Source organism: Malaclemys terrapin, chromosome 5 (assembly GCF_027887155.1).
Source record: "Malaclemys terrapin pileata isolate rMalTer1 chromosome 5, rMalTer1.hap1, whole genome shotgun sequence".
NCBI classification, from domain to species: domain Eukaryota; kingdom Metazoa; phylum Chordata; order Testudines; family Emydidae; genus Malaclemys; species Malaclemys terrapin.
This window is the reverse complement of record NC_071509.1, coordinates 124268459-124290832: the sequence shown is the minus strand read 5'-3', so window position 1 is coordinate 124290832 and position 22374 is coordinate 124268459. Positions and strand designations below refer to the sequence as shown.

General features: G+C 46.6%; 1 protein-coding gene across 1 annotated transcript in view; it reads right to left on the bottom strand.

Moving 5' to 3' along the window:
* SMARCAD1 (SWI/SNF-related, matrix-associated actin-dependent regulator of chromatin, subfamily a, containing DEAD/H box 1) overlaps positions 1–15275 on the bottom strand; it is a 70921-nt gene extending 55646 nt beyond the window's left edge. Inside the window, exons 1-2 of the mRNA XM_054029933.1 lie at positions 15188–15275; positions 14386–14630 (exon numbers count right to left, since the gene is read on the bottom strand). Of these exons, the coding sequence (XP_053885908.1) occupies positions 14386–14602 (217 nt within the window). The 5' untranslated portion in view covers positions 14603–14630; positions 15188–15275. The remainder of the gene's footprint in view (positions 1–14385; positions 14631–15187) is intronic.
* Positions 15276–22374: the final 7099 nt, after the last annotated feature.

Below are 22374 nucleotides of genomic sequence, written 5' to 3'. Positions count from 1 at the left end.
CACCATGTGGGTCGGGGAACAGCCCAGAGACCTGCACCTCTGGTGGAACCTCCTGGGTTGGATCAGGAGTTGGGAGGTTTGGAGGGGAAACCCAGGCCCACCCTCTACCCTGGGTTCCAGCCCAGGGCCCTGTGGACTGCAGCTGTCTAGAGTGCCTTCTGGAACAGCTGCGCGACAGCTACAATTCCTTGGGCTACTTCCCCATGGCCTCCTCCCAACACCTTCTTTGTCCTCACCACAGGACCTTCCTCTTGACGTCTGTTAACGCTTGTACTGCTCAGTCCTCCAGCAGCACGCCCTCTCACTTCCAGCTCCTTATGCACACCTCACTAACTGGAGTGAGAGCCTTTTTAAACCAAGTATCCTGATTAGCCTTAATTCATTCTAGCAGCTTCCCAATTGGCTACAGTTGTCCTAATTAGCCTGCCTGCCTTAATTAGTTCTAGAAAGTTCCTGAGTGTTCTGGAGTAATCCCTGTTATTTTACCCAGGGAAAAGGGACCTGCTTAACCTGGAACTAACGTATCTCCCTTCGACCACTCTCTTGTAGCCATCTGGCCAGACCATGTCACAGTTGGAAATTAAGTCCCTTTGATTTGAAAAGGAGCATGTGTAAACACTGCAGCTCTGAGCTCTGTTTTCCAGCTAAACAAATGGCTCCCTACATCTCCTTTCCTTCTAAAATCTTTAGTGGCATAAATCCAAGATGGGGTCAGAGGGAGTAGATCTCCACTCAAGCCAAGCGTTCCGCATGCCTCCAGTCAGTCCTTTTTATTCATTCACTTGAGTGGATGATGGAAGTGGTGATTGGAGCACCACAGAATAGTAAGTTTGAGATTTAAGGTATATTTGGTGAGGGTGGGTTCACTTACACTACAAGCATTATCTGTAGCCTAGGCCGTGTTTACACCTGACAGCTTACAGTGGCACAGCTGTACCGATGTAAGATCGCTCGTGTAGCTGCTCTATACCAATGGGAGAGAGCTCTCCCATCAACATAATAAAACCATCTCAATGAGCGGCAGAAGCTATGTCAGCAGGAGAAGCTCTCCACCAAAATAGCGCTGTACACACTATCACTTATGCCAGTGAAAATTATGTCACTCAAGGGGGTGTTTTTTCACACCCCTGAATGACCTAAGTTTTGCCGACATAAGTAGTAGCGTAGACATAGCCTTAAATGTCATTTCACTATGCTGTTTGTTCTTTTTCAGATACCTGTAGTCAGGGAGATATTGCTCAGGCAGCTCCCATGCCAGTATGTCATACTCAGGTTACAGTCCACACTGCTAAAGCCCAGCAACCCAAGCCAGCTGATAGGGGCCAGCCACAGGCGTTTTACTGCAGCATAGACATGCCCTTACACTACACACCAAAATGTGCACTTGGAATAGGTGGGAATATTCCACATATTAATTTTGCCAATGGGTTAAAGAATAGTTTTAAGTGGTTTTCCAAAGAACACACAGGAATTATGTGGCAGTCAAGAACCCTGATCTGAGGTAGAAGCCTCATGTCTTACCCACATATTCTATTAAAAAAAAAAAATTATTTTTTTTTAAATGAGCAGAACTAGAAAAAACTGCTCAAGACAGTATGGCAAGCAACTAGAATTTATTCAGTCAAAAGCTGTATGATTTTCTTGATGAGAAAAATTACAGACCCTGGAGGCATGCAAGACTGAAGGAGGAGGGAGAGAGCATGCAGTGGAGACTATGACAGCTGTGGAAGGAGTCTGCTGTAAGAAAGCAACCGTGCAGGAAATAAATATAAAATAACCTGCAAGGTACTGTAGCAGTTTTTGACAGAAACTTAGATAAACTAAGTATATGACTTCAAGCAATTTACTGACACTATGGAAACTTCTAAAAAACAGTAGGAATTTTAAGACGTGAGGGGGAAAAACTGCCCATTAAATTGTAAAATGTATTGCTAACACATAACAGGGTTTTGTACAACAAGGCAGAGTCACTAGAAAAATCAAGTAAAAATTTGAACTTGGATCCTGGCACCATTGAACGAGTGGATCGTGACCATAACCAAGACATCTTCAACATTCTAGGGGAAAACTAAGTCATCAGCCATTAATAAAATGTAACCTTTGCATGGGCCAAGGTCTAACAGCAATTGAAAGGCCACAGGATTTAAGATAACATTGGAATATGCTAATACAAAAGGTTCTAAAGGAGAAAAGGTTTTGTATCATTCCTGGCATTTGTCCATTGAGATGAAAAAGGAAGAAAGTTCCTCTTGTGGAGGATGGCCTTGTGCATAGCTAAAAGATGAGACAACAATCCACTCTTCTCACTAAATTAAAAGTAAAAATAGAGAACATGTTTATTTTCTGGGATTCTGTTTCAATAGAGAAACTCTTCTTTTATCAAACTGATAAAATTCTCTGGAATGTTTAGACTTGTAGTGAAACTTAGAGCAGGTCTACATTACACCCTAAATCAATATAACTTACATCGCTCAGGGGTGGGAAAAAAGCTCTCTCCACCCCCAAATCCTCGAGAGACAAGTTTTGCGATACCTACATCAGCACTGTGTCAGCAAGAGGCTCTCTCCCACCAACATACCTTCCACTTCTCACGGAGGTGGAATAATTATGTCAATGGGAGAGAGCTCTCCCGTTGGCATAGCAAGTCTTCACCAGACGCGCTACAGTGGTGCAGCTGTGCCAATGTAGTGCTGTAGGATAGCCTTGCCTTTTGATTTACTGCCAGCAGTTTGATCTCGCTATCATTTTGTGATATACTTGTTTGCTCCAGTGACAATAATTTTTTCTATATGCTACTGTTCACTCTACAGCAACTGTTACGTGCCAATCTTATGATGCTTCATCTGATATAAAAAGTATTATTAAACAGAAAAGCTTTGGAAATTCAGTCTAGTTAGTGTAGATTCAAAATGGTGCACACACATGCAGGAACCGGTGCTTTCCAGCCTTCTGCTATCAAGTAAGAAACTGCAGAATCCCAACTACGCTGCGAAATTTGACTGCAAAACATAAGCTTTTGTTTTTAAAAAGTTTTTGGACAGCATGACGGCAATATGGTACCCAAATGGGAAACAGAAACCAAAACAGTGACTTCATGAATCTGCAAGCAGCTGGTAACAGCAGAGATGTTAACCTTGTTCTTAGACTTTTAGGGAGGTTAATGAAAATAGCTAGGGAGGTTGTCTGCAGCCCTCTCTTTCACCCCTCCCTTGAAAAAAACAGGACTGCTCCCCCTTCTTCCCCACTCTATAGCCAAAGGGAGGGGGGCACACCTGGGCCACCAAGCCACCCCTGTTGCACTCCCCCACCTGCACCCCAAACAGGAAGAAGGGGAGGACAGGCCCTAGGAAAGCTGCCTTCCTATGCCGCCTAGGTCTTTTTTAATTAATTAATGGAGATATCCTATCTCCTAGAACTGGAAGGGACCTTGAAAGGTCATTGAGTCCAGCCCCCTGCCTTCACTAGCAAGACCAAGTACTGATTTTGCCCCAGATCCCTAAGTGGACCCCTCAAGGATTGAACTCACAACCCTGGGTTAAGCAGGCCAATGCTCAAACAACTGAGCTATCCCTCCCACCTTCACCAGTCCCAGAGCTGGACCTCCTGCTAGGGATGATACTCCTTCTCTTCTCCCTCCTCTCTCACATTCGGCGCTGCCTTCTCCTGCCCCGCAGACTGTGCAGTGAGGGTCTGATAGGAGACAAGCCGCAGCAACTGTCAGTGGGGCTTGGGACGTCAGATTCACTGCATGATACCCAGGCTGCACACTGTACTCCAACTGCCCTGCGTGGATCCTACTGCATTGTTCAGTGTGCGTTTTTACTTTATATATAACAAAATTGCATATGAATTAACATGTGCTTGCAAAATTAGTAGGTTTAAGCCTGAATTAGTAATTTCATAATTATATGTTAAAAAAACAAAAACGGGAGGATTTCTAAAAATTGGGGAGGGTTGGCATCTCTGATGTTACTCAATTTAGTGTTAACTCTCATTTTAATGACAGAAGTTTATGCAATCTCTCTGGTCTGGCAACATCCGTGGTACAGCACGATTTTATTTTATGTTTTTTGTGCTTTATCTACTTATTTCCTTGTGCCAATACAGGAAAATTGTGTAACACTAACACTTTGTTATGAAGAGAGCCGGTAAACCTTGGCTAGGCGGCGTTGCAAGCACTGTTCCATTTATTCGCCTCGGCGATATAAAAATAAAAAGAGACCCACTCGCCACAATAGTGGCCTCCCGCAGTTTGGCAAATTTTCTGCTTCAGCACCAGTCAGGTCCCGAGGGTGCCGAATTAGAAAGTTTCGACCTGTATGTCAATGTTCCTATCTTTCACTGCTGATGATTTTAACAGAACAATACAGCTATATGCCTATCTGCCATTAAGGGAGGCAGCTGCAGATACTACCCTGTTTCCCCGAAAATAAGACAGTGTCTTATATTAATTTTTGCTCCCAAAGATGCGCTAGGTCTTATTTTCAGGGGATGTCTTATTTTTCAGTAATGAAAAATGCCTTATTATCGGTGGATGCCTTATTATCGGGGAGGTCTTATTATCGGGGAGGTCTTATTATCGGGGGGATGCCTTATATTACAACGAGAGGCAAAACTGTAAGTAGGCCTTATTTTCGGAGGATGTCTTATTTTCGGGGAAACAGGGTAGGAGAGCAGGGCAATGTCTAGTTGTTGTCAAGGGTTGATGGGATGATTAACTTCTAGTCTAAGTCCCCCAAAAGAATTTCTAGCCAGTTGTCTATTCACAAGGGGGCAAGGAGTAGGACGTATCCTCTTCCTAATGCAAAAAGCTTCAACTGATTTCTAGTTAACAGCACCCCATCTGCCCGTAGGTGCAAAAGCTCAGCTGACAAAAACCAATCCTCTCTTCCTTCCCTCTACACTGCAGTCAATGTGCATTGTCAACACAAAATTTTACAACCCTGAAAAATCAAGTTACGAAGGCAGCATAAAATTGAAAAGCATTCCAAACTTGAGATCTGTACTGAGTTTAGTATCAGCATCAACAAGACAAGAAATATTACTTCTATAGCTCCATAAATATACATGGCACTTTATAAAGTAGAGACAGGCTCCCTACTGTATTCCAGAGGGAGATCTGCGCCAAAAAAATACAAATTTTGCACACAATATTATAAAATTCTGCAAATTGTATTTGTCAATAAGTAAATGTGGCAGCTCCAGCATGGCAGTGGGGAGCACAGACCACTGGCTGCACTGAGGTCCGAGATCACCCTGCAGGCCGCATCTCTGGCACATGGACTCGGTGGTGAGGCTGCACCCGACCCTGACACAGCGCAAGGGCATGGCCTACACCAAACACATCCCAGGGCCCTGTCCCTCTGTACCAGGTGCATGAGGTGTAGGCTGGCAGGCTCAGCCTTACAGAATTCAAGTGTGGAGCAGCTTAGTGGGGGGATTCAGGTGTGGGGGGAGAGGGCTCTGTGTGGGACAATCTGAGGGCAGGCAACTCAGTGGGGTGTCCACGTGTGGGATCTGGATGCACAGGGGCTCAATGAGAGGTTCCGGATGCAGGGACAATGGGACTCTGTAGGGGGGGGTTCAGGTGAAGGTGGTTGGGGCTCAGCAGGGTGGTCCACGTACAGGAGGTGTGGGGCTCGTCAGGGTGGGGTTCGAGTGCAGGGGGAAGTCCGATTGCATGGGGAGAGGGGATCAGCAGAGGAGCGTCCAGAAAAGGTGCTCGGCAGGGGGGCTTCGGATGCAGGGTGCTTGGGTGTGTGTGGGGGGGGGGGGCCAGGCAACTCCCTGTAAAGTGACCCTTCTCCCCTTGCAGCAGAGGAGCGATGGGGGCAGGAAGTGTGTGTGGGGGGGGGGGGGAGGCAGAGCCTCCTGCAGCCATGGAAGATTTGACCTAGCCCCGGTCACCCCTTGAGGAGAAAGAGCAAGTCCTCCCCAGACCCCCAGCCTAGCCAGGATTAGCAGCTGAGCCCAGCACAGAGGAGGAACCAGCAGCTGCAGTGTCTCCAGCAAACAAACAAAACAACACCTCCCCTCGCTGTGATTTACTTCCCTGCCGGCTAGTCCGGGCGCCCAAAGTGACATGCCTGTGCGGCTGGGGAGGGTTGTGTGACCGCTCTTGTGGCTTCCCTTTGTTTTCCCATCAGAAAGTCATGTTTCTGCAGGGAAGCAAAAAAAAAAAAAAAAAAAAAATCTGTTGGGGACATGAATTCTGCACATGCACAGTGGTGCAGAATTCCCTCAGGAGTATTAGTTTACAGTCTAAATTTAGAAAAGTAACATGAAAACACAAATGGGATTAGGAAGAGGGGATCGCCAAGGACAAAGACATTATGATTGTTCAGAAGCTTGGAGCTTTGAGGATTATTGTTTTTAAAATGTTAATGATTAAAATTACAAGCCTCTTGGAGGTGATGATTTTTGATAATGGACTTACAGCACTGTTCCGTTCTTAAAAAAAAAAAAAACACGCATCATGGAGACCACATTTGTATTAATCCTTTCCAGATTAAAGTGTGCTTACTTTCCAAATAAAAAGACACTTTTCTAGTGCAAGACCTGGAAACTCAACCTAGGATGTGAAAATAAAATTGTTTTCCTCCTTTATGCCTCAGAATAATGATTTCTATTTATCCTGTGCAAGCCCTCAAGCTTTCAAATTTTGTTTCAAGTCAAGGTGGTGGGAAAAGATTGGAAAGGAGAGGGAACTAGGGATGGAATTAAAGTGTACTTGCACAAATAAGGCATACATTGCTCAATTTGTTTGTGGAAAAGAATATTTTTCAACTGATGTACCCCAGGCATAAAAGATACTAGACAATTACGTCACTTACAAAGGATAGCGTCAAGGCTGAAAAATAATTGTTTTAAATAAGATAAAATATTGCATGTAATGCAGTATCTTAATCCCTGGGGTGAAAAACCTACCTTAAAAACAAACAATTTATTTTTAAACCATTAGTGGACTTTAGAAAGCCTAGACATCACAAATCTATGGTATTAGCTCTCAGCGCATGCATTACTGCAGCCAATGCTTATGCGCTAATACATGCCTCAAAACTCCTTCTGCCACACTGAATGTCTGCTCATATTTGAGAGTATACAATCTGTTGTACTTTACACAGTTGGTTTCTATACCTTAAATACCCCCTATACAGAAGTCTACAGAGGGGAGCAAGTGAAAATACAACTTACACCATGTGCAGAACTGCTATCCACAACATGGCTTAACGTCACACCAGTCCTGTATTTTGATAATAGGGCTGTCGATTAATTGCTCATGCGATTAACTAAAAAAAATTAATCACGATTTTAAAAAGTAATTGTGATTAATCGCAGTTTTAATTGCGCCACTAAAAAGAATACCAATTGAAATGTAATAAATATTTTTCTACGTTTTTCAAACATTGATTTCAATTACAACACAGAATACCAAGTATACAGCGCTCGCTTTATATTATTTTTATTACAAATATTTGCACTGTAAAGATTATAAATAAAAGAAATAGTATTTTGCACTACAGTACTTGTATGAGGTGAACTGAAATCTCTTTATCCTGAAAGTGCAATTTACAAATGTCGATTTTTTGTTTGTTATATAACTGCATTCAAAAACAAAGCAATGTAAAACTTTAGAGCCTACAAGTCACTCAGTCCTTTTTCTTGTTCAGCCAACACTAAGAGAAATAAGTTTGTTTACACTTATGGGAGATAATGCTGCCCCTTCTTATTTACAATGTCATCTCAAAGTGAAAACAGATGTTCACATGGCACTTCGGTAGCAGGCATTGCAAGCTATTTACGTGCCAGATATGCTAAACCAGTGGCTCTCAAACTTTTTTTACTGGTGACCCCTTTCACATAGCAAGCCTCGGAGTGTGACCCCCACTTATAAATTAAAAACACTTTTTTATATTTTGAACACCATTATAAATGCTGGAGGCAAAGCGGTATTTGGGGTGGAGGTTGACAGCTCGCGACCCCTCCATGTAACAACCTTGCAACCCCCTGAGGGGTCCGACCCCCAGTTTGAGAACCCCTGTGCTAAACATTCGTATGCCCTTCATCCTTCAGCTACCATTTCAGAGGACATGCTTCCATGCTGAAGACATTCGTCAAAAAAATGTGTTAATGAAATTTGTGACTGAACTCCTTGGAGGAGAATTGTATGTCTCCTGCTCAGTTTTACCCACATTCTGCCATATATTTTAAGTTATAGCAGTCTCAGATGATGACCCAGCACATGTTGTTCGTTTTAAGAACACTTTCACTGCAGATTTGACAAAATGCAAAGGTGGTACCAATGCAATATTTCTAAAGATAGATACAGCACAAGATCCAAGGTTTAAGAATCTGACGTGCCTTTCAAAATCTGACAAGGACGAGGTGTGATGCACGCTTTCAGAAGTCTTAAAAGAGCAACACTCCGATATGGAAATTACAGAACCCAAACCACCAAAAAAGAAAATCAACCGTCTATTGATGGCCTCTAACTGAGATGTTGAAAATGAACATGTGTAGGTCCGCACTGCTGTGGGATCGTTATCGAGCAGAACCTGTCATCAACATGAACGCAAGTCTTCTGGAATGGTGGTTGAAGCGTTAAGGGACATATGGCACAATCTTTGGCACATCTGGCAGGAAAATAGCTTGCGACGCCAACTCAACAATGCCCTGCAAATGCCTGTTCTCACTTTCAGGTGACATTGTAAACAAGAAGCAGGCCGCATTATCTCCTGCAACATTAACAACTTGCTTGTCTGAGCGATTGGCTGAACAAGAAGTAGGACTGAGTGGACTTGCAGGCTCTAAAATTTTACATTGAATTAAAAAATAAAACAGTTATTTTTTGTACATAATTCTACATTTGTAAGTTCAACTTTCATGATAAAGAGATTCAACTTTCATGATAAAGAGATTGTTCTACAGTACTTGTAATGGGGGAATTGAAAAAAAACTCTTTTTTTTTTTACAGTGCAAATACTGGTAATCAAAAATAAACAAAGTTAGCACTGTACACTTTGTATTCTGTGTTTTAATTGAAATCAATATATTTGAAAATGAAGAAAACATCCACAAATAAATAGTATTCTATTATTGCTTAACAATGCAATTAATTTTTTAACTGCTTGACAGCCCTATTTGATAATTAATATATAAACATACAAACATGGCTGATATTAAAGACTGCAAAGCACGTTGTTCAGAAGGAGGATAGATATGAGGGCTGTGGATGGCCAAAGGGCAGAGGCTGTGAAGGAAAGAAAGAACACAGCACAACCTTGTTCAAAGTTAGTTATGTTTTTGTGTAGGAATAACACCACTGACAGTGGTCTTATGGGCGCACATAGTATGTAGAAGTAGTTTTGACTCATTCTTTTAAACTGTTTAGACTTAAGGTTGACTGTACGTCTCTGTAGATTTATATTTCAAATAAAATAGGTAAAATCAAAGTCTCAGATCATCACCAAGAACTTTAAAAAACATCACTAAAAGCTGTACTGTCCTGAAAGAAAGAAAGAAAGAAAAGAAAGAAAGAAAGAAAGAAGATGATTTCTCAATTTTTTTTTTAAACAGTACCTACATAATTAAATTATAGGGACCTAGGTAAAAGACAAAAGGGAGGCCACAAGCAATATCGTAAATCCAGCAGGTGGCTTTTTCTTTTTCATAATTTAATCACAAGTTATAGCTTCCTACAAACAAAACCTGAGAATGCATTTTTCTACTATGCAGCCCTCAGTACACATTATTTACTTTAAATAAGAATTAACTCATTTAAACTGGTGTATCTGAAATTAATATTCTGGTTGACGTGCAGATAAGTAACTAACACAACTGGAAAATGGCACTATGTCACAATATCGCTTAAGTAATGAAATTTTGTGCAATTTGAAAATGTAAAGCATTATGGAAGTGTGAAGTATTGGTAATTACATAAACGCCTTAAGACTATTGTTAATTAAGGCCACAGTCCTGCAATTGGATCTGTATTCATGGACACTTTCACTTTTAATGAGTCACACTGAAGTCAACAGGGCACTGGGCAGGCATAAAGGTTCACCTACACAAATGCAGGATCAGAGACTAAGCCAGTTTTATACATCTAGTTCAGCTTATTTAAGAGAAAACAGTGGTACCAGGTTTCCATTGGTTCATGCCAATATCTTTTTTATGAAGTCAAGAATGTTAATATGTGCTTCCCAGTAAACTCCCACAATACACTAGGCAGTGACCAACCACAGGAGAAGATTCCTGAAAAACTGACAGTGTGTTATGTAACTTCTATGTAAAAGCAAAAACCATCAATAGCTTATTTAGTGCTTCTCCTGCGACAGGAGAAGCACAAAACAGCTGCATGGCTCAGTTCCCTCCTTCGAATTCAACGTCTACATGAAGCCACTGGGAATAATAGTGAGACAGAACAGGCTGAAGTGGCAGTAGCAAACACCCAACACTACATCTCCTTGTCAAACTTTGCCATATTGAGAAATATGCAATATATTGCAGAAAACAGCTGGATGAAGAGCAACTGGCTAAAGCTGAACGCAGACGAGCATAAAGTTATGCTGGTAGGAAGAGACATGCATTTTGAGTACTTTCCTCATTCGTAACAACTCCGTCCATCAAAGGCATGAGTCCTTGGATTGTTACAATGGTCTGTCGCTCTTCTGCTGTCAGACACAACACTGCACTTGCTTACCCACATGAAGCTGGTTACATAAGCACCTACATTTCATCTGGATCCGGCCAGAAGGTTGAACAGATGAGAGTAAAATGGGTGCAGAGACCCATGCTTTTGTAACAACTGGGCTCAACTATGGCTATTCTCTATACCTATGAATGAAGCCTGATGCCACAAGAAAGATCCAACTAGTTGAGAAACCTACAGTCCACCTACTCACCAACAGAGGTCACTGGGAACATGTTTTCTTAAACACCATACTTAGCATTGGCTAGCCATTATACAGAGACCAAATCAAGATTGCTGTCCTGAGTTTCAAAGCCCTGGATTAATGTAGCTATTGCACATGCATGCACAGTCCATATGCTAATCCAAGAACATTATGAAGCATGGAGGGAGGGAAACTGTTGCGTATGCACAGTAGCTTTCAAATTATTTCTCCCTTAAACAGACATGGTTTAGGGTTCACAGTCAACTTGAAAAGTAATTAATTGAAACTAAGTTAAGCAGTTTTGGATACCTCGTCTGCCCCAAATCCCTTGCCACTTTTTGTGTTTACAATAATATATGTCCTTTCTCTCTTCTCTATGTGGTTGCTAAACAAAAGTCCTACAACCAGTGAGAACAGACTGATTCAAGTGGAAATTCTGACTCCGGCTTACAAACAAAATAAAAACTAAAAAAAGAAAACACTTATTCCTTTATTCTTGCCCTTTAAATATAAGATGACTATTAGCATTAGACAGTACAGCAGTTTCAGAAGTAAACAGGATTATTAAAATGACTGATTTTTTTAAATTGACAACTATTATGATAACTCAATTTCTTCACTGACTGTCTAAAGATTTGATCCAAATAGAAATGAAGTTAGCAACCAAGTCAGATAAACTAAATAAACTATTCTCTGGGCCACTGCTCCAGGCTTACATTCTTACCACCACCATCACCCACAGGATCCCTAGTCATGGATCATGTACAACACAGAACAAAAAGGCAATCCAGCCCCAAAGAATTTACCATCTGAGGCCAGGTCTACACTACAGAATTACGTTGGTATAACTACATCGCTCAGGTGTTTGCACAATCTACACCTGTGAACAATGTAGTTATACTGATCTAAGTGCCAGTGTAGGCAGCGCTCTGTTGGTGGGAGAGCTTCTCCCGCTGACATAGTTACCGTCTGTCATGGAGGTAGATTAACTAGAGTGTCTTCATTAAAGCGCTACTGAGGAGATGAGCATTTGAAGTGTAGACCTATCCCAAGTATAAGACAACAGATGTACTCTCCCTATCAGTCTGTTAGCCTAAGGATACAATGAGACAATATTGGTCAGCACGATAGGCAGTGGTCTCTGCACTCCAGCAGCCTAACGGTTACGTTTTTTGTAGGAATCATGGCAAAGGAGGGTATTGAAAGAAGGTAATAGAAAAGTTTTCTAGATGCTTACAGAGCACTCCTCCCAAATCTTAAGTGCAGCAAGGGAGAAATCACAAAGGCAGTTGTTTGAAAACCTAAGGAATGGGCAATGAAGGCTGACACCATTGATTCACTAGGGGGAGAAGTCAACTTTAACAGAGAATGAGAGATGGTAGCTAGGTGGAGATAGGTTATAAAGGGCTTTGAAAGTGAAGACAAGTGGCTTATGTTTTGATGCAACAGATGACCGGGAAGCAATAGAGGGATGCAAAGAGAAGAGTGACATGTCAAAGCAATGGACTAGGAAAAATATTTTTCAGCATTATTCTGAATAGATATATGCAAGACAGTAGTCAAGGCCAGAGAAAACGATTGTGCCGTATTCAAGATACCAGATAAGTGCTTGGATAAGAGTTTTAGCTATTGTGTATGGATAGGAACAGCAGTATTATAGCAATGTTATAAAGAAATATTAGGCAAGATTTAGACATAGCCTGGATGTGAGGACCTAGAAAGAAGTCCTAATCAAAGACAATGTCCAAGTTAGAAGCCCGAGCAACAGGTAAGCTTGGTGTGATCATCCACAAAGAAGGAAGTGGGAAGGACTCAGAAGGGGGGGGGGGGGGGGGGGGGAGTTTAAGAGCTCCAAAGAAGGAGCTGAAGGAGTGATTGAAACAAAGGAAAAAGAACCACGAGAGGAAACAACCATAGAAGCCAAAGGAGGACAAGATTTCAAGGAAATGAAGAGCATGGTAGACTGTTAAAAGTAGCTAACAGATAAAGGAGGTTAAGGATGGAGTATTGGTTCTGAGCTTTGGTTAGGTAGATGTCACTTGACACTTCGACAAGAGTGGTTGCAGTGAAATGCAAGGTGCAGAAGCCAGATTGAAAAGCGTCTAGAATGGAAATTGAAGAGAGGAATTCCAGACAGCAGTTGTAAAACACCACATTCAATTAGCTTAGAAATTAAAGGAAAAAGGGAAATGGAGCAGCAGTTGCTGGGGCAAGTGGGGTAAAGGGGGGGCGCTAAGATGGGAAGGCTATAAAATCCTTAGGTGAAGAGCCATAGAAGAAGAGTGAGAGTTTATGGAGAAGAGTCAGAGAGAATGAGAGTTGGCACAAGGGAAGGGGGATCACTGTCGCAAGTGGAGGGGTTAGAGGAGGTGAGCAGATGAGAAACTTCTGTATTAGTAATAGCAGAGATGGAGGAAAGAGTTGTGAGAAAAAGGGGAACTCACACCATATTTTGTCTATTTTCTCTTACAAGAAATCAGTGAGATCCTGTGTGGAAAAGTGAAAGCAGGAGGACAGAATTGCTTGAAGAGTGAATCAAAGGTGAAAAAAAAGCAGCTGGGATTCAGTTACACTGGAAAACTACAGCTGCTTAGCTAGGAAGCTGACAGAACTGGAGGAAGAGAGAACAAATAAGTACTGGAGGAAATTACCCTTTATCATAGGATTTCTGCATGGGGGAGTTCCACAACAGAAGAGCAGGAAGCTGGTACTGGCGGGAGCCAGAGCTGGAAGTAGGCAAGGCAGACCATGTGATGGAAGAGAGAAGCAAAAGAGTCAAGGGTAGAGGAGAGTCAAACATGGAGAGAGAAACAACAATACCAATGGGAGAAAGGGAAGAAAGGACTAAGAGCAAATGAAAAGTCATCAACGTTGATGCACTGACGTCATGGAAAGGTTGCATGCCAAGTTGCGTAGAGGTGCTGATGGAGGATGTTGAAAAAGACTACGTTATGATCAGAGGGTGGTAACTGAACAGCAGAGAGATTAAGGTTTTGTACAGCACACAACACTGTAGTATTAAAAGTACTCCATAGATAAGTTAGATCTGCCTAGTGATGTATATAGGGGATATCACATCTGTTTTTTGGAGGTTCTAGGATGCTTTCCTTGAGAGGTAGATCGGGGGGGAGGGGATGTTAAATATAAAAATGCTTTCAATTACAATGGAAATGTTTATACAAAAGGAAGGGCAACATGTTTTAAAAATTGTCAGGCTTTGGGTTAGTCTTAGTCAATGAAACACTTTATTACTGGTTCTCAGCAGGCTCCAAGCCTGACCTTTTAAATCCTGATTCAGCCCTCTATTCACTTTTATAGAAGAAAATGTTATGGCAGAGTTTGATGCTTTTAAGGCAGTTATCATGGAATAGTGGTATTTGGAAAGGGGGAAGTACTGGGAAAAAAAAGCTGTAAGTGGGGAAGATGTTTTACTCTTATAAATACATTATCAATGTGTTTGTGCTAGACACAAATCAAACACGTGACTCACCAGTTTTCTCAGTCACATCTGATCTTGGAGTATCTGGCCTGCTGCTGTCATCTGTAACCTCATCATCACCACCACCACCACCACCAGCATTGTCTGCTGCAGCAGGAGAAGGAGCAGCTGGTATCTCAGCTATGGGAAGAGAAGGAGGTGGATTTTCCTGTTCCACTTTTTTAGCCTTCTTCTCAAAGCGAAAGCGGTCCAGATTAAACAAACTCATAATCTCAGCCTATAGCTCCTGCCGCTGTCTGCAAGAAAGGAAACAGGATTGATTCTACAGTCTCTGTGGGAGAAAGGAGGGAAGACAATCACCCATGGCTTACTCAAAACCAAAAGGCACCGAGACAACAAACAGACACAGAAACTGCTACGGAAGAAGGAAAAACGAGTGGTCATTCGCCCTACTCCCCACCCAGCATGGCCCGGGACAGGCCTTGGCCCGGAGGCAAGAAGGAAACAAGCCCATGTGGAGGGAGGGAGGGAGGAAATGTAATATATTACACAGGGAAAAACGAAGCGGGAGCCCAATTCATCCCCTCCCCACCCTCAATCCGCTCCCCGAGGGGCCGGGAGAGGTCCCCGCCTAGCGCCCCCAGCCCGCACCTGTCTCACCCGGGCAGAGCCACCTGGTTGACAAAGACAAAAAGGAGGCGGGCGGGGAGGGACCGATGATGCAGGCGGGGGAGTGGGGGGGGGATGAAGCGGAAACTGGAGGCGGCTCAGCCCGCCGAGCCCCGCCTAACCCTACCACGGCTACCGCGGGCGCAGAGGCACCAGCAGCGCCTCGGCCTCTCCAGGTACCCACCAGCGCGGGTGCGGCAGGGCGAGGGTGGCGCCGGCGGCAGAGGACCCTTTTCGGAGGCAAAGCGCGGTGGCGGCGTCAGAGGACGGCGACAGCGGCGCGCTTAATGATGACTTCACTGCTTCCCAGCAGCCCCTTCGCCTGCTGGAGCTGGGCCTCTGGGGAGCGCGCGCGCGCGCCACCCACCCCGCGCCTCAAGCGCGTGCCTTCGCTGAGCTGCCAGGGCTCTGTCAAGGACAGGGCGGGCAAGGGACGGCGCTCGGTCCGGAGAGGCCCCGGTGCTGCTACTGGGTAGCGATGGGATGGGAGTGAGCTCCCTGCTCTACCCCGCAGAACCGTGACCCTCAAGTAACTGCTGAGGGGGTGCCCCCTAGTCTGCCATCCCCTGGCACCTTCACAAGCACAAAAACCGCCGTGCCCGCTGCCACAGTAAAAACTAACCCGCCGTGCAGGATAAGGTGACAAGATGTCCTGTTTTTATAGGGACAGTCCTGATTCGTGGGGCTTTTTCTTATATAGGCTCCTATTACCTCCCACCCGCTGTCACCATTTTTCACACTTGCGGTCTTGTCTGGTCACCCTAGTGCGGGAGCCCTGCTCCCCCCAAGGCCGGTGCAAGGAAGTTTCGCGCCCTAGGCGAAACTTCCACCTTGCGTCGCCCCCCAACGGCAGCAGCTCTCCGCCCCCTCTGCCCTGAGGCGCCCCCCTTCACAGCAGCTCCCCACCCCAGCTCACCTCTGCTCTGCCTCCTCCCCGAGCACGCTGCCCCTGGTCTAATTCTCCTCCCTTCCCACGCTTGCGGCACCAAACAGCTGATTGGCGCTGCAAGCCTGGGAGATGGGAGAAGTGGAGCAGCGATGGGGTGCTCGGGGAAGGGGCGTAGCAGAGGTGAGCTGGGGTGGGAAGCCCTGCGGTAGCTCCCGTCCCCCAGCCCTGAGGCACCCCCTGCAGCAGCTCCCCACCCCCGCGGCCCAGGGAGCCGTGAGGCAGCTCCCCACCCCAGCTCACCTCTGCTCCGCCTCCTCCCCAAGCACGCCGCTCCTGCTCTATTTCTCCTCCCCTCCCAGACTTGCGGCACCAGACAGCTGATTGGCACTGCAAGCCTGGGAGGCGGGAGAAGTGGAGTGACGACCATGTGCTCGGGGAGGGGGGTGTAGGAATGCTGTAAAAAAAAAAATTGGGGGCAACGCTTTTTGGCACCCCTAAATCTTGGCGCCCTAGGCAACCGCCTAGTTTGCCTTAATGGTAGCACCGGCCCTGGCTCCCCCTCAAGCCAAAGCCCACGTAGTGCAAGGAGCAGCAATGCCCCCAAAGCTGCAGGTGGGAGTGTTCGGATCAGGAGTAAAAGAAAGGCAAGGGCTTGACTCGGGTCCTGTCCCATTGCATTATAACCTCCTAGAGCCCTCACCCCTGCTGTTAGTACTATTCAAGGGGTCGGCTGCTATAGCCGCTACGGCAGTGGCTCTCTAACTTTTGTACTGGTGACCCCTTTCACATAGCAAGCCTCTGAGTAACTTTTTATATATTTAACACCATTATAAATGCTGGAGACAAAGCAGAATTGGGGGCGGAGGTTGACAGCTCGCGACCCCCCTGGTAATAACCTCACAACCCCCTGAGGGGTCCCGACCCCCAGTTTGAGAACCCCTGCGCTATGGGCTAGGGATCCACTTACACCAGCCTCTCACAACTACTCCATTGGCGAACTTCAACCCCCAACTCCCTGCCTCAAACACGTTACAGTCTCTGCCTACAGACAGACAAATGGTAGTGGACAGGCAGTATGTAAGCGAAACAACAACAGTATGTAACTATGCCCTGTGAGGTTGCATAGTGCTAGGACAGCCAGAGTGTGGTTGCTTAGAAGGGCACCTAGGATGCCAACTTTCTATTGGCACAAAACCCAACACCCTAGCCCCGCCCATTCCCCCAAGGCCCCACCCATGCTCACTACATTGCCCCTCCCTCAGTGGCTTGCTCTCCCCCACCCTCATTCACTTTCATAGGCTAGGCCAGGGGGTTGAGGGACAGGAGGGGGTGAGGGCTCTAAATGGGGATGCAGACTCCAGGGTGGGGACAAGGATGAGGGGGGCGGGGCCAAGGGATTCAGAATGTGGGAGGGGGCTGAGGGTTGGTGTGCACGAGAAGGTGAGGGCTCTGGGGTTGGGCCAGGGTTGAGGGGTCAGAGAGTGGGAGGGGACTCAGGGCTGGGGGAGGGGGTTGAGGTGCAGCGGGGTGAGGGGCCTGGGCGGGGGGTGCAGGCTCTGCAGTGCAGGAGGGAGGTCTGGGTTTGGGGGTCAGGGTTGGGGTGCAGGAAGGGGTACAGGCTCTGGGCTGGGGCAAGGGATGAGGGGCTTGGGGTGCAGGAGGGGACTCTGGGTTTTGGGGGGTTCAGGGCTAGGGCAGAGGGTTAGGGCGCAGGCTTATCTCGGGCGGCTCCCAGGCAGCGGCGCAGTGGGGTAAGGCAGGCTGCCTGCCTGTCCTGGGTCCGTGCTGTGCCCCACAAGCGGGCAGCAGGTCCGGCTCCTAGGCAGGCGGCGGTGGAGAAGGCTCCACAGCGCCTGCTGCTCTCACGTGCAGGTGCTGGTTCCCATCCAACAGAAGTGCGAAGTTGGTGCTCAGGGTGGGGGCAGCGTGCGGAGCTCCATGGACCCGCTGCCTAGGAGCCAGACCTGCTCGTCACTTCCGGGGCGCAGCGCCGTGCCCCAGCGCAGGTAGGGACTAGCCTGCCTTAGCCACGCATGGAGCACTTTGAAAATTGGACCTGCGCTGGGGCCCACCCATTACCAAAAGACTACATCATAGCCTAACATGTCTTTTTCTGCTCCTCCCCTAGGGCCTTATGACAGCAACTCTTCTCCCTCCTTTGGCACTACTGTTACTCAGTCAGGAGGCAACTGGCACTCCCCAGCTGTCATCCCCAACTGCCATGGAACCTTCTCATTGCAACATTCCATCCCTTCTTCTCTTTGAATAGGAGTAAAGAGGGAAGGGGTCTTCCCCAGGGGCAGAATCTTTAAAATGCCTGCCCTATCCGACACCCACTGTTTCATTAGCAAATCCTATGGCTGGGAAACATGCAATTTCTTCTTCTATTCCATCCCTGCAGCGCTACGGCAACACATTCAGGACGCCTGGCCTGCTGCGCTGTTGCAAGTGGGATTGGCCACACGACCAGACAACTTGTCTGTGCTTCCTCCCAATCTCTCAGCAGTATCTCCCAAATGACACAATCTGAAGGTAGTGTCCATAAAGGATTATAGTCTCCAAAACAAGACTTCAGTAATATCTAAGGGTATGTCTCCACTATGAAATTATGTCGAATTTATAGAAGCCGGTTTTATAGAAATCAGTTTTATACCGTCGATTGTGTGTGTCCCCACATAAAATGCTCTAAGTGCATTAAGTCAGCGGACCGCATCCACAGTACTGAGGCTAGCGTCGACTTCCAGAGCGTTGCACTGTGGGTAGCTATCCCACAGTTCCCGCAGTCTCCGCCGCCCATTGGAATTGGGTTGAGAGCCCAATGCCTGATGATGCAAAACAGTGTCGCGGGGGTTTCTGGGTACATGTCGTCAGCCTCCTCCCCCTCCATCAGAGCAACGGCAGACAATCGATTCGCCCCTTTTTACCTGTGTTACCTGTGCAGACAACATACCACGGCAAGCATGAAGCCCACTCAGCTTAGCTCACCATCACCATATGTCATCTGAGTGCTGGCAGACGTGGGGCTGCATTGCTATACAGCAGCAGCTCTTTGCCTTTTGGCAGTAGCTGGTGTATTACGATTGATATCCATCATCGTCATATTCCTCCGTGAGTTCAATCAGAGGCATCTGGGCAGACATGTTTTGTCTCCTGGAGACTCAGTCCTGCCGGCAATCCTATTGAACTGTCTTGACGATGATGGCTAGCAGTCGTAATACAGCATCTTCTGCCAAGCACCCAGAAGATGCCGATGGCTATCAGTCATGCTGCACCATCTGCTGCCAGCTTAAGATGTAAAAAATAGATGGACCAGATTTGTTCTGTATTCATTTGCTTCCTCCTCCCTCCGTGAAATCAATGGCCTGCTAAACCCAGGGTTTTGAGTTCAATCTTTGGGGGGGCCATTCTGTGTGACAGTTGTTTGTGTTTCTCCCTGATGCACAGCCACCTTTGTTGATTTTAATTCCTTGTACCTGTAAGCCATGTTGTCACTCGCCCTCCCTCCCTCCCTCCGTCAGACAATAGTTTCGCACCTTTTTTCAGCCCAGACGCCATAGCACTGGGATCATGGAGCCCGCTCAGATCACCGCGGCAATTATTAGCACTATGACCACCACGCGCATTGTCCTGGAGTATATGCAGAGCCAGAACATGCCAAAGCAAAATCAGGCGATTGCAGCGCGGAGACGAGAGTGATGAGGAAATTGACATGGACATAGACCTCTCACAAAGTACAGGCCCCAGCAACGTGCAAATCATGTTGTTGATGGGGCAGGTTCATGGCGTGGAACGCCAATTCTGGGCCCGCGAAACAAGCACAGACTGGTGGGACCGCATCATGTTGCAGGTGTGGGACGATTCCCAGTGGCTGCGAAACTTTCGCATGCATAAGGGCACTTTCATGGAACTTTGTGACTTGCTTTCCCCTGCCCTGAAGCGCCAGAATACCAGGATGAGAACAGCCCTCACAGTTGAGAAGCGAGTGGCGATAGCCCTGTGGAAGCTTGCAATGCCAGACAGCTACCGGTCAGTCGGGAATCAATTTGGAGTGGGCAAATCTACTGTGAGGGCTGCTGTGATCCAAGTAGCCAACACAATCAAAGACCTGCTGATATCAAGGGTAGTGACCCTGGGAAACGTGCAGGTCATAGTGGATGGCTTTGCTGCAATGGGATTCCCAAACTGTGGTGGGGTGATAGACGGAACTCATATCCCTATCTTGTCACCGGAGCACCAAGCCACCGAGTACATAAACCGCAAGGGGTACTTTTCAATGCTGTTGCAAGCCCTGGTGGATCACAAGGGACGTTTCACTAACATCAACGTGGGATGGCTGGGAAAGGTACATGATGCTCGTGTCTTCAGAAACTCTGGTCTGTTTCAAAAGCTGGAGGAAGGGACTTTCTTCCCGGACCAGAAAATAACCATTGGGGATGTTGAAATGCCTATCGTTATCCTTGGGGACCCAGCCTACCCCTTAATGCCATGGCTCATGAAGCCGTACACAGGCAGCCTGGACAGGAGTCACGACCTGTTCAACTATAGGCTGAGCAAGTGCAGAATGCTGGTGAAATGTGCATTTGGACGTTTAAAAGCGCGCTGGCGCAATTTACTGACTCGGATAGACCTCAGCGAAGCCAATATTCCAATTGTTATTGCTGCTTGCTGTGCGCTCCACAATATCTGTAAGAGTAAGGGGGAGACATTTATGGCGGGGTGGGAGGTTGAGGCAAATCGCCTGGCCGCTGATTGCGCACAGCCAGACACCAGGGCGGTTAGAAGAGTACAGCAGGGCGCGGTGCGCATCAGAGAAGCTTTGAAATGAGTTTTGTGACTGGCCAGGCTACGGTGTGAAACTTCTGTTTGTTTCTCCTTGATGAACCTACTGCCACCCCCCCCACACCCCGGTTCACTCTATTTCCCTGTAAACTAACCACCCTCCCCTCCCCTCTTTGAGCACCGCTTGCAGAGGCAATAAAGTCATTGTTACTTCACATTCATGCATTCTTTATTAATTCATCACACAACTAGGGGGATAACTGCAAAGGTAGCCCGGGAGGGGTGGGGGAGGAGGGAAGGAAAAGGACACACTGCAGTTTAAAACTTTAACACCTATTGAAGGCTAGCCTTCTGATGCTTGGGCAATCATCTGGGGTGGAGTGACTGGGTGGCCGGAGGCCTCCCCACCGTGTTCTTGGGCGTCTGGGTGAGGAGGCTATGGAACTTGGGGAGGAGGGCTGTTGGTTACACATGGGCTGTAGCGGTGGTCTCTGCTCCTGCTGCCTTTCCTGCAGCTCAACCATACGCTGGAGCGTATCAGTTTGATGCTCCAGCAGCCGGAGCATCGACTCTTGCCTTCTGTCAGCAAGCTGACGCCACCTATCCTCTTCAATGTGCCACTTGCTCTGTTCATCCCGTGATTCAGCCCACCACCTCTCCTCTCGTTCATATTGTGCCTTTTTGCACTCTGACATTGACTGCCTCCATGCATTCTGCTGTGCTCTGTCAGCGTGGGAGGACATCTGGAGTTCCGAGAACATATCATCCCGAGTCCGCCGTTTTCTCCTTCTAATCTTCACTAGCCTCTGTGAAGGAGAAACATTTGCAGCTGGTGGTGGAGAAGGGAGAGGTGGTTAAAAAAGACACATTTTAGAGAACAATGGGTACACTCTTTCACGTTAAATTTTGCTGTTCACATTACATAGCACATGTGCTTTCGTTACAAGGTCGCATTTTTCCTCTTATATTGAGGGCCTGCCAGTTTGGTGTGAGAGATCACTCACGCAGTGCCAGGCAACAGATTTCGGCTTGCAGGCAGCCATGGTAAGCCACAGTCTTTTGGCTTTTTTTAACCTTCTTAACGTGTGGGAATGGTTTCAAACAGTAGCGCCCTCATTTCCCATACCAAGCACCCGTTGGGTTGGCCATTTAAAATGGGTTTGCAATGTAAAAGGAGGAGCTGCGGTTTCTGGGTTAACATGCAGCACAAACCCAACTACCCCCCCCCCCGCACACACACAATTCTCTGGGATGATCACTTCACCCCTCCCCCCCACTGCGTGGCTAACAGCGGGGAACATTTATGTTCAGCCGAGCAGGAACGGGCACCTCTGAATGTCCCCTTAATAAAATCACCCCATTTCAACCAGGTGACCATGAATGATATCACTCTCCTGAGGATAACAAAGAGAGATAAGGAATGGATGTTGTCTGCATGCCAGCAAACACCGGGACCATACGCTGCCATGCTTTGTTATGCAATTATTCCAGATTACGTGCTACTGGCCTGGCATGGTAAAGTGTCCTATCATGGCAGACGGGATAAGGCAGCCCTCCCCAGAAACCTTTTGCAAAGGCTTTGGGAGAAGCATGAAGGAGAGCTTTCTGGAGATGTCCCTGGAGGATTTCCGCTCCATCCCCATACACGTTAGACTTTTCCAGTAGCTGTACTGGCCGCGATTGCCAGGGCAAATTAATCATTA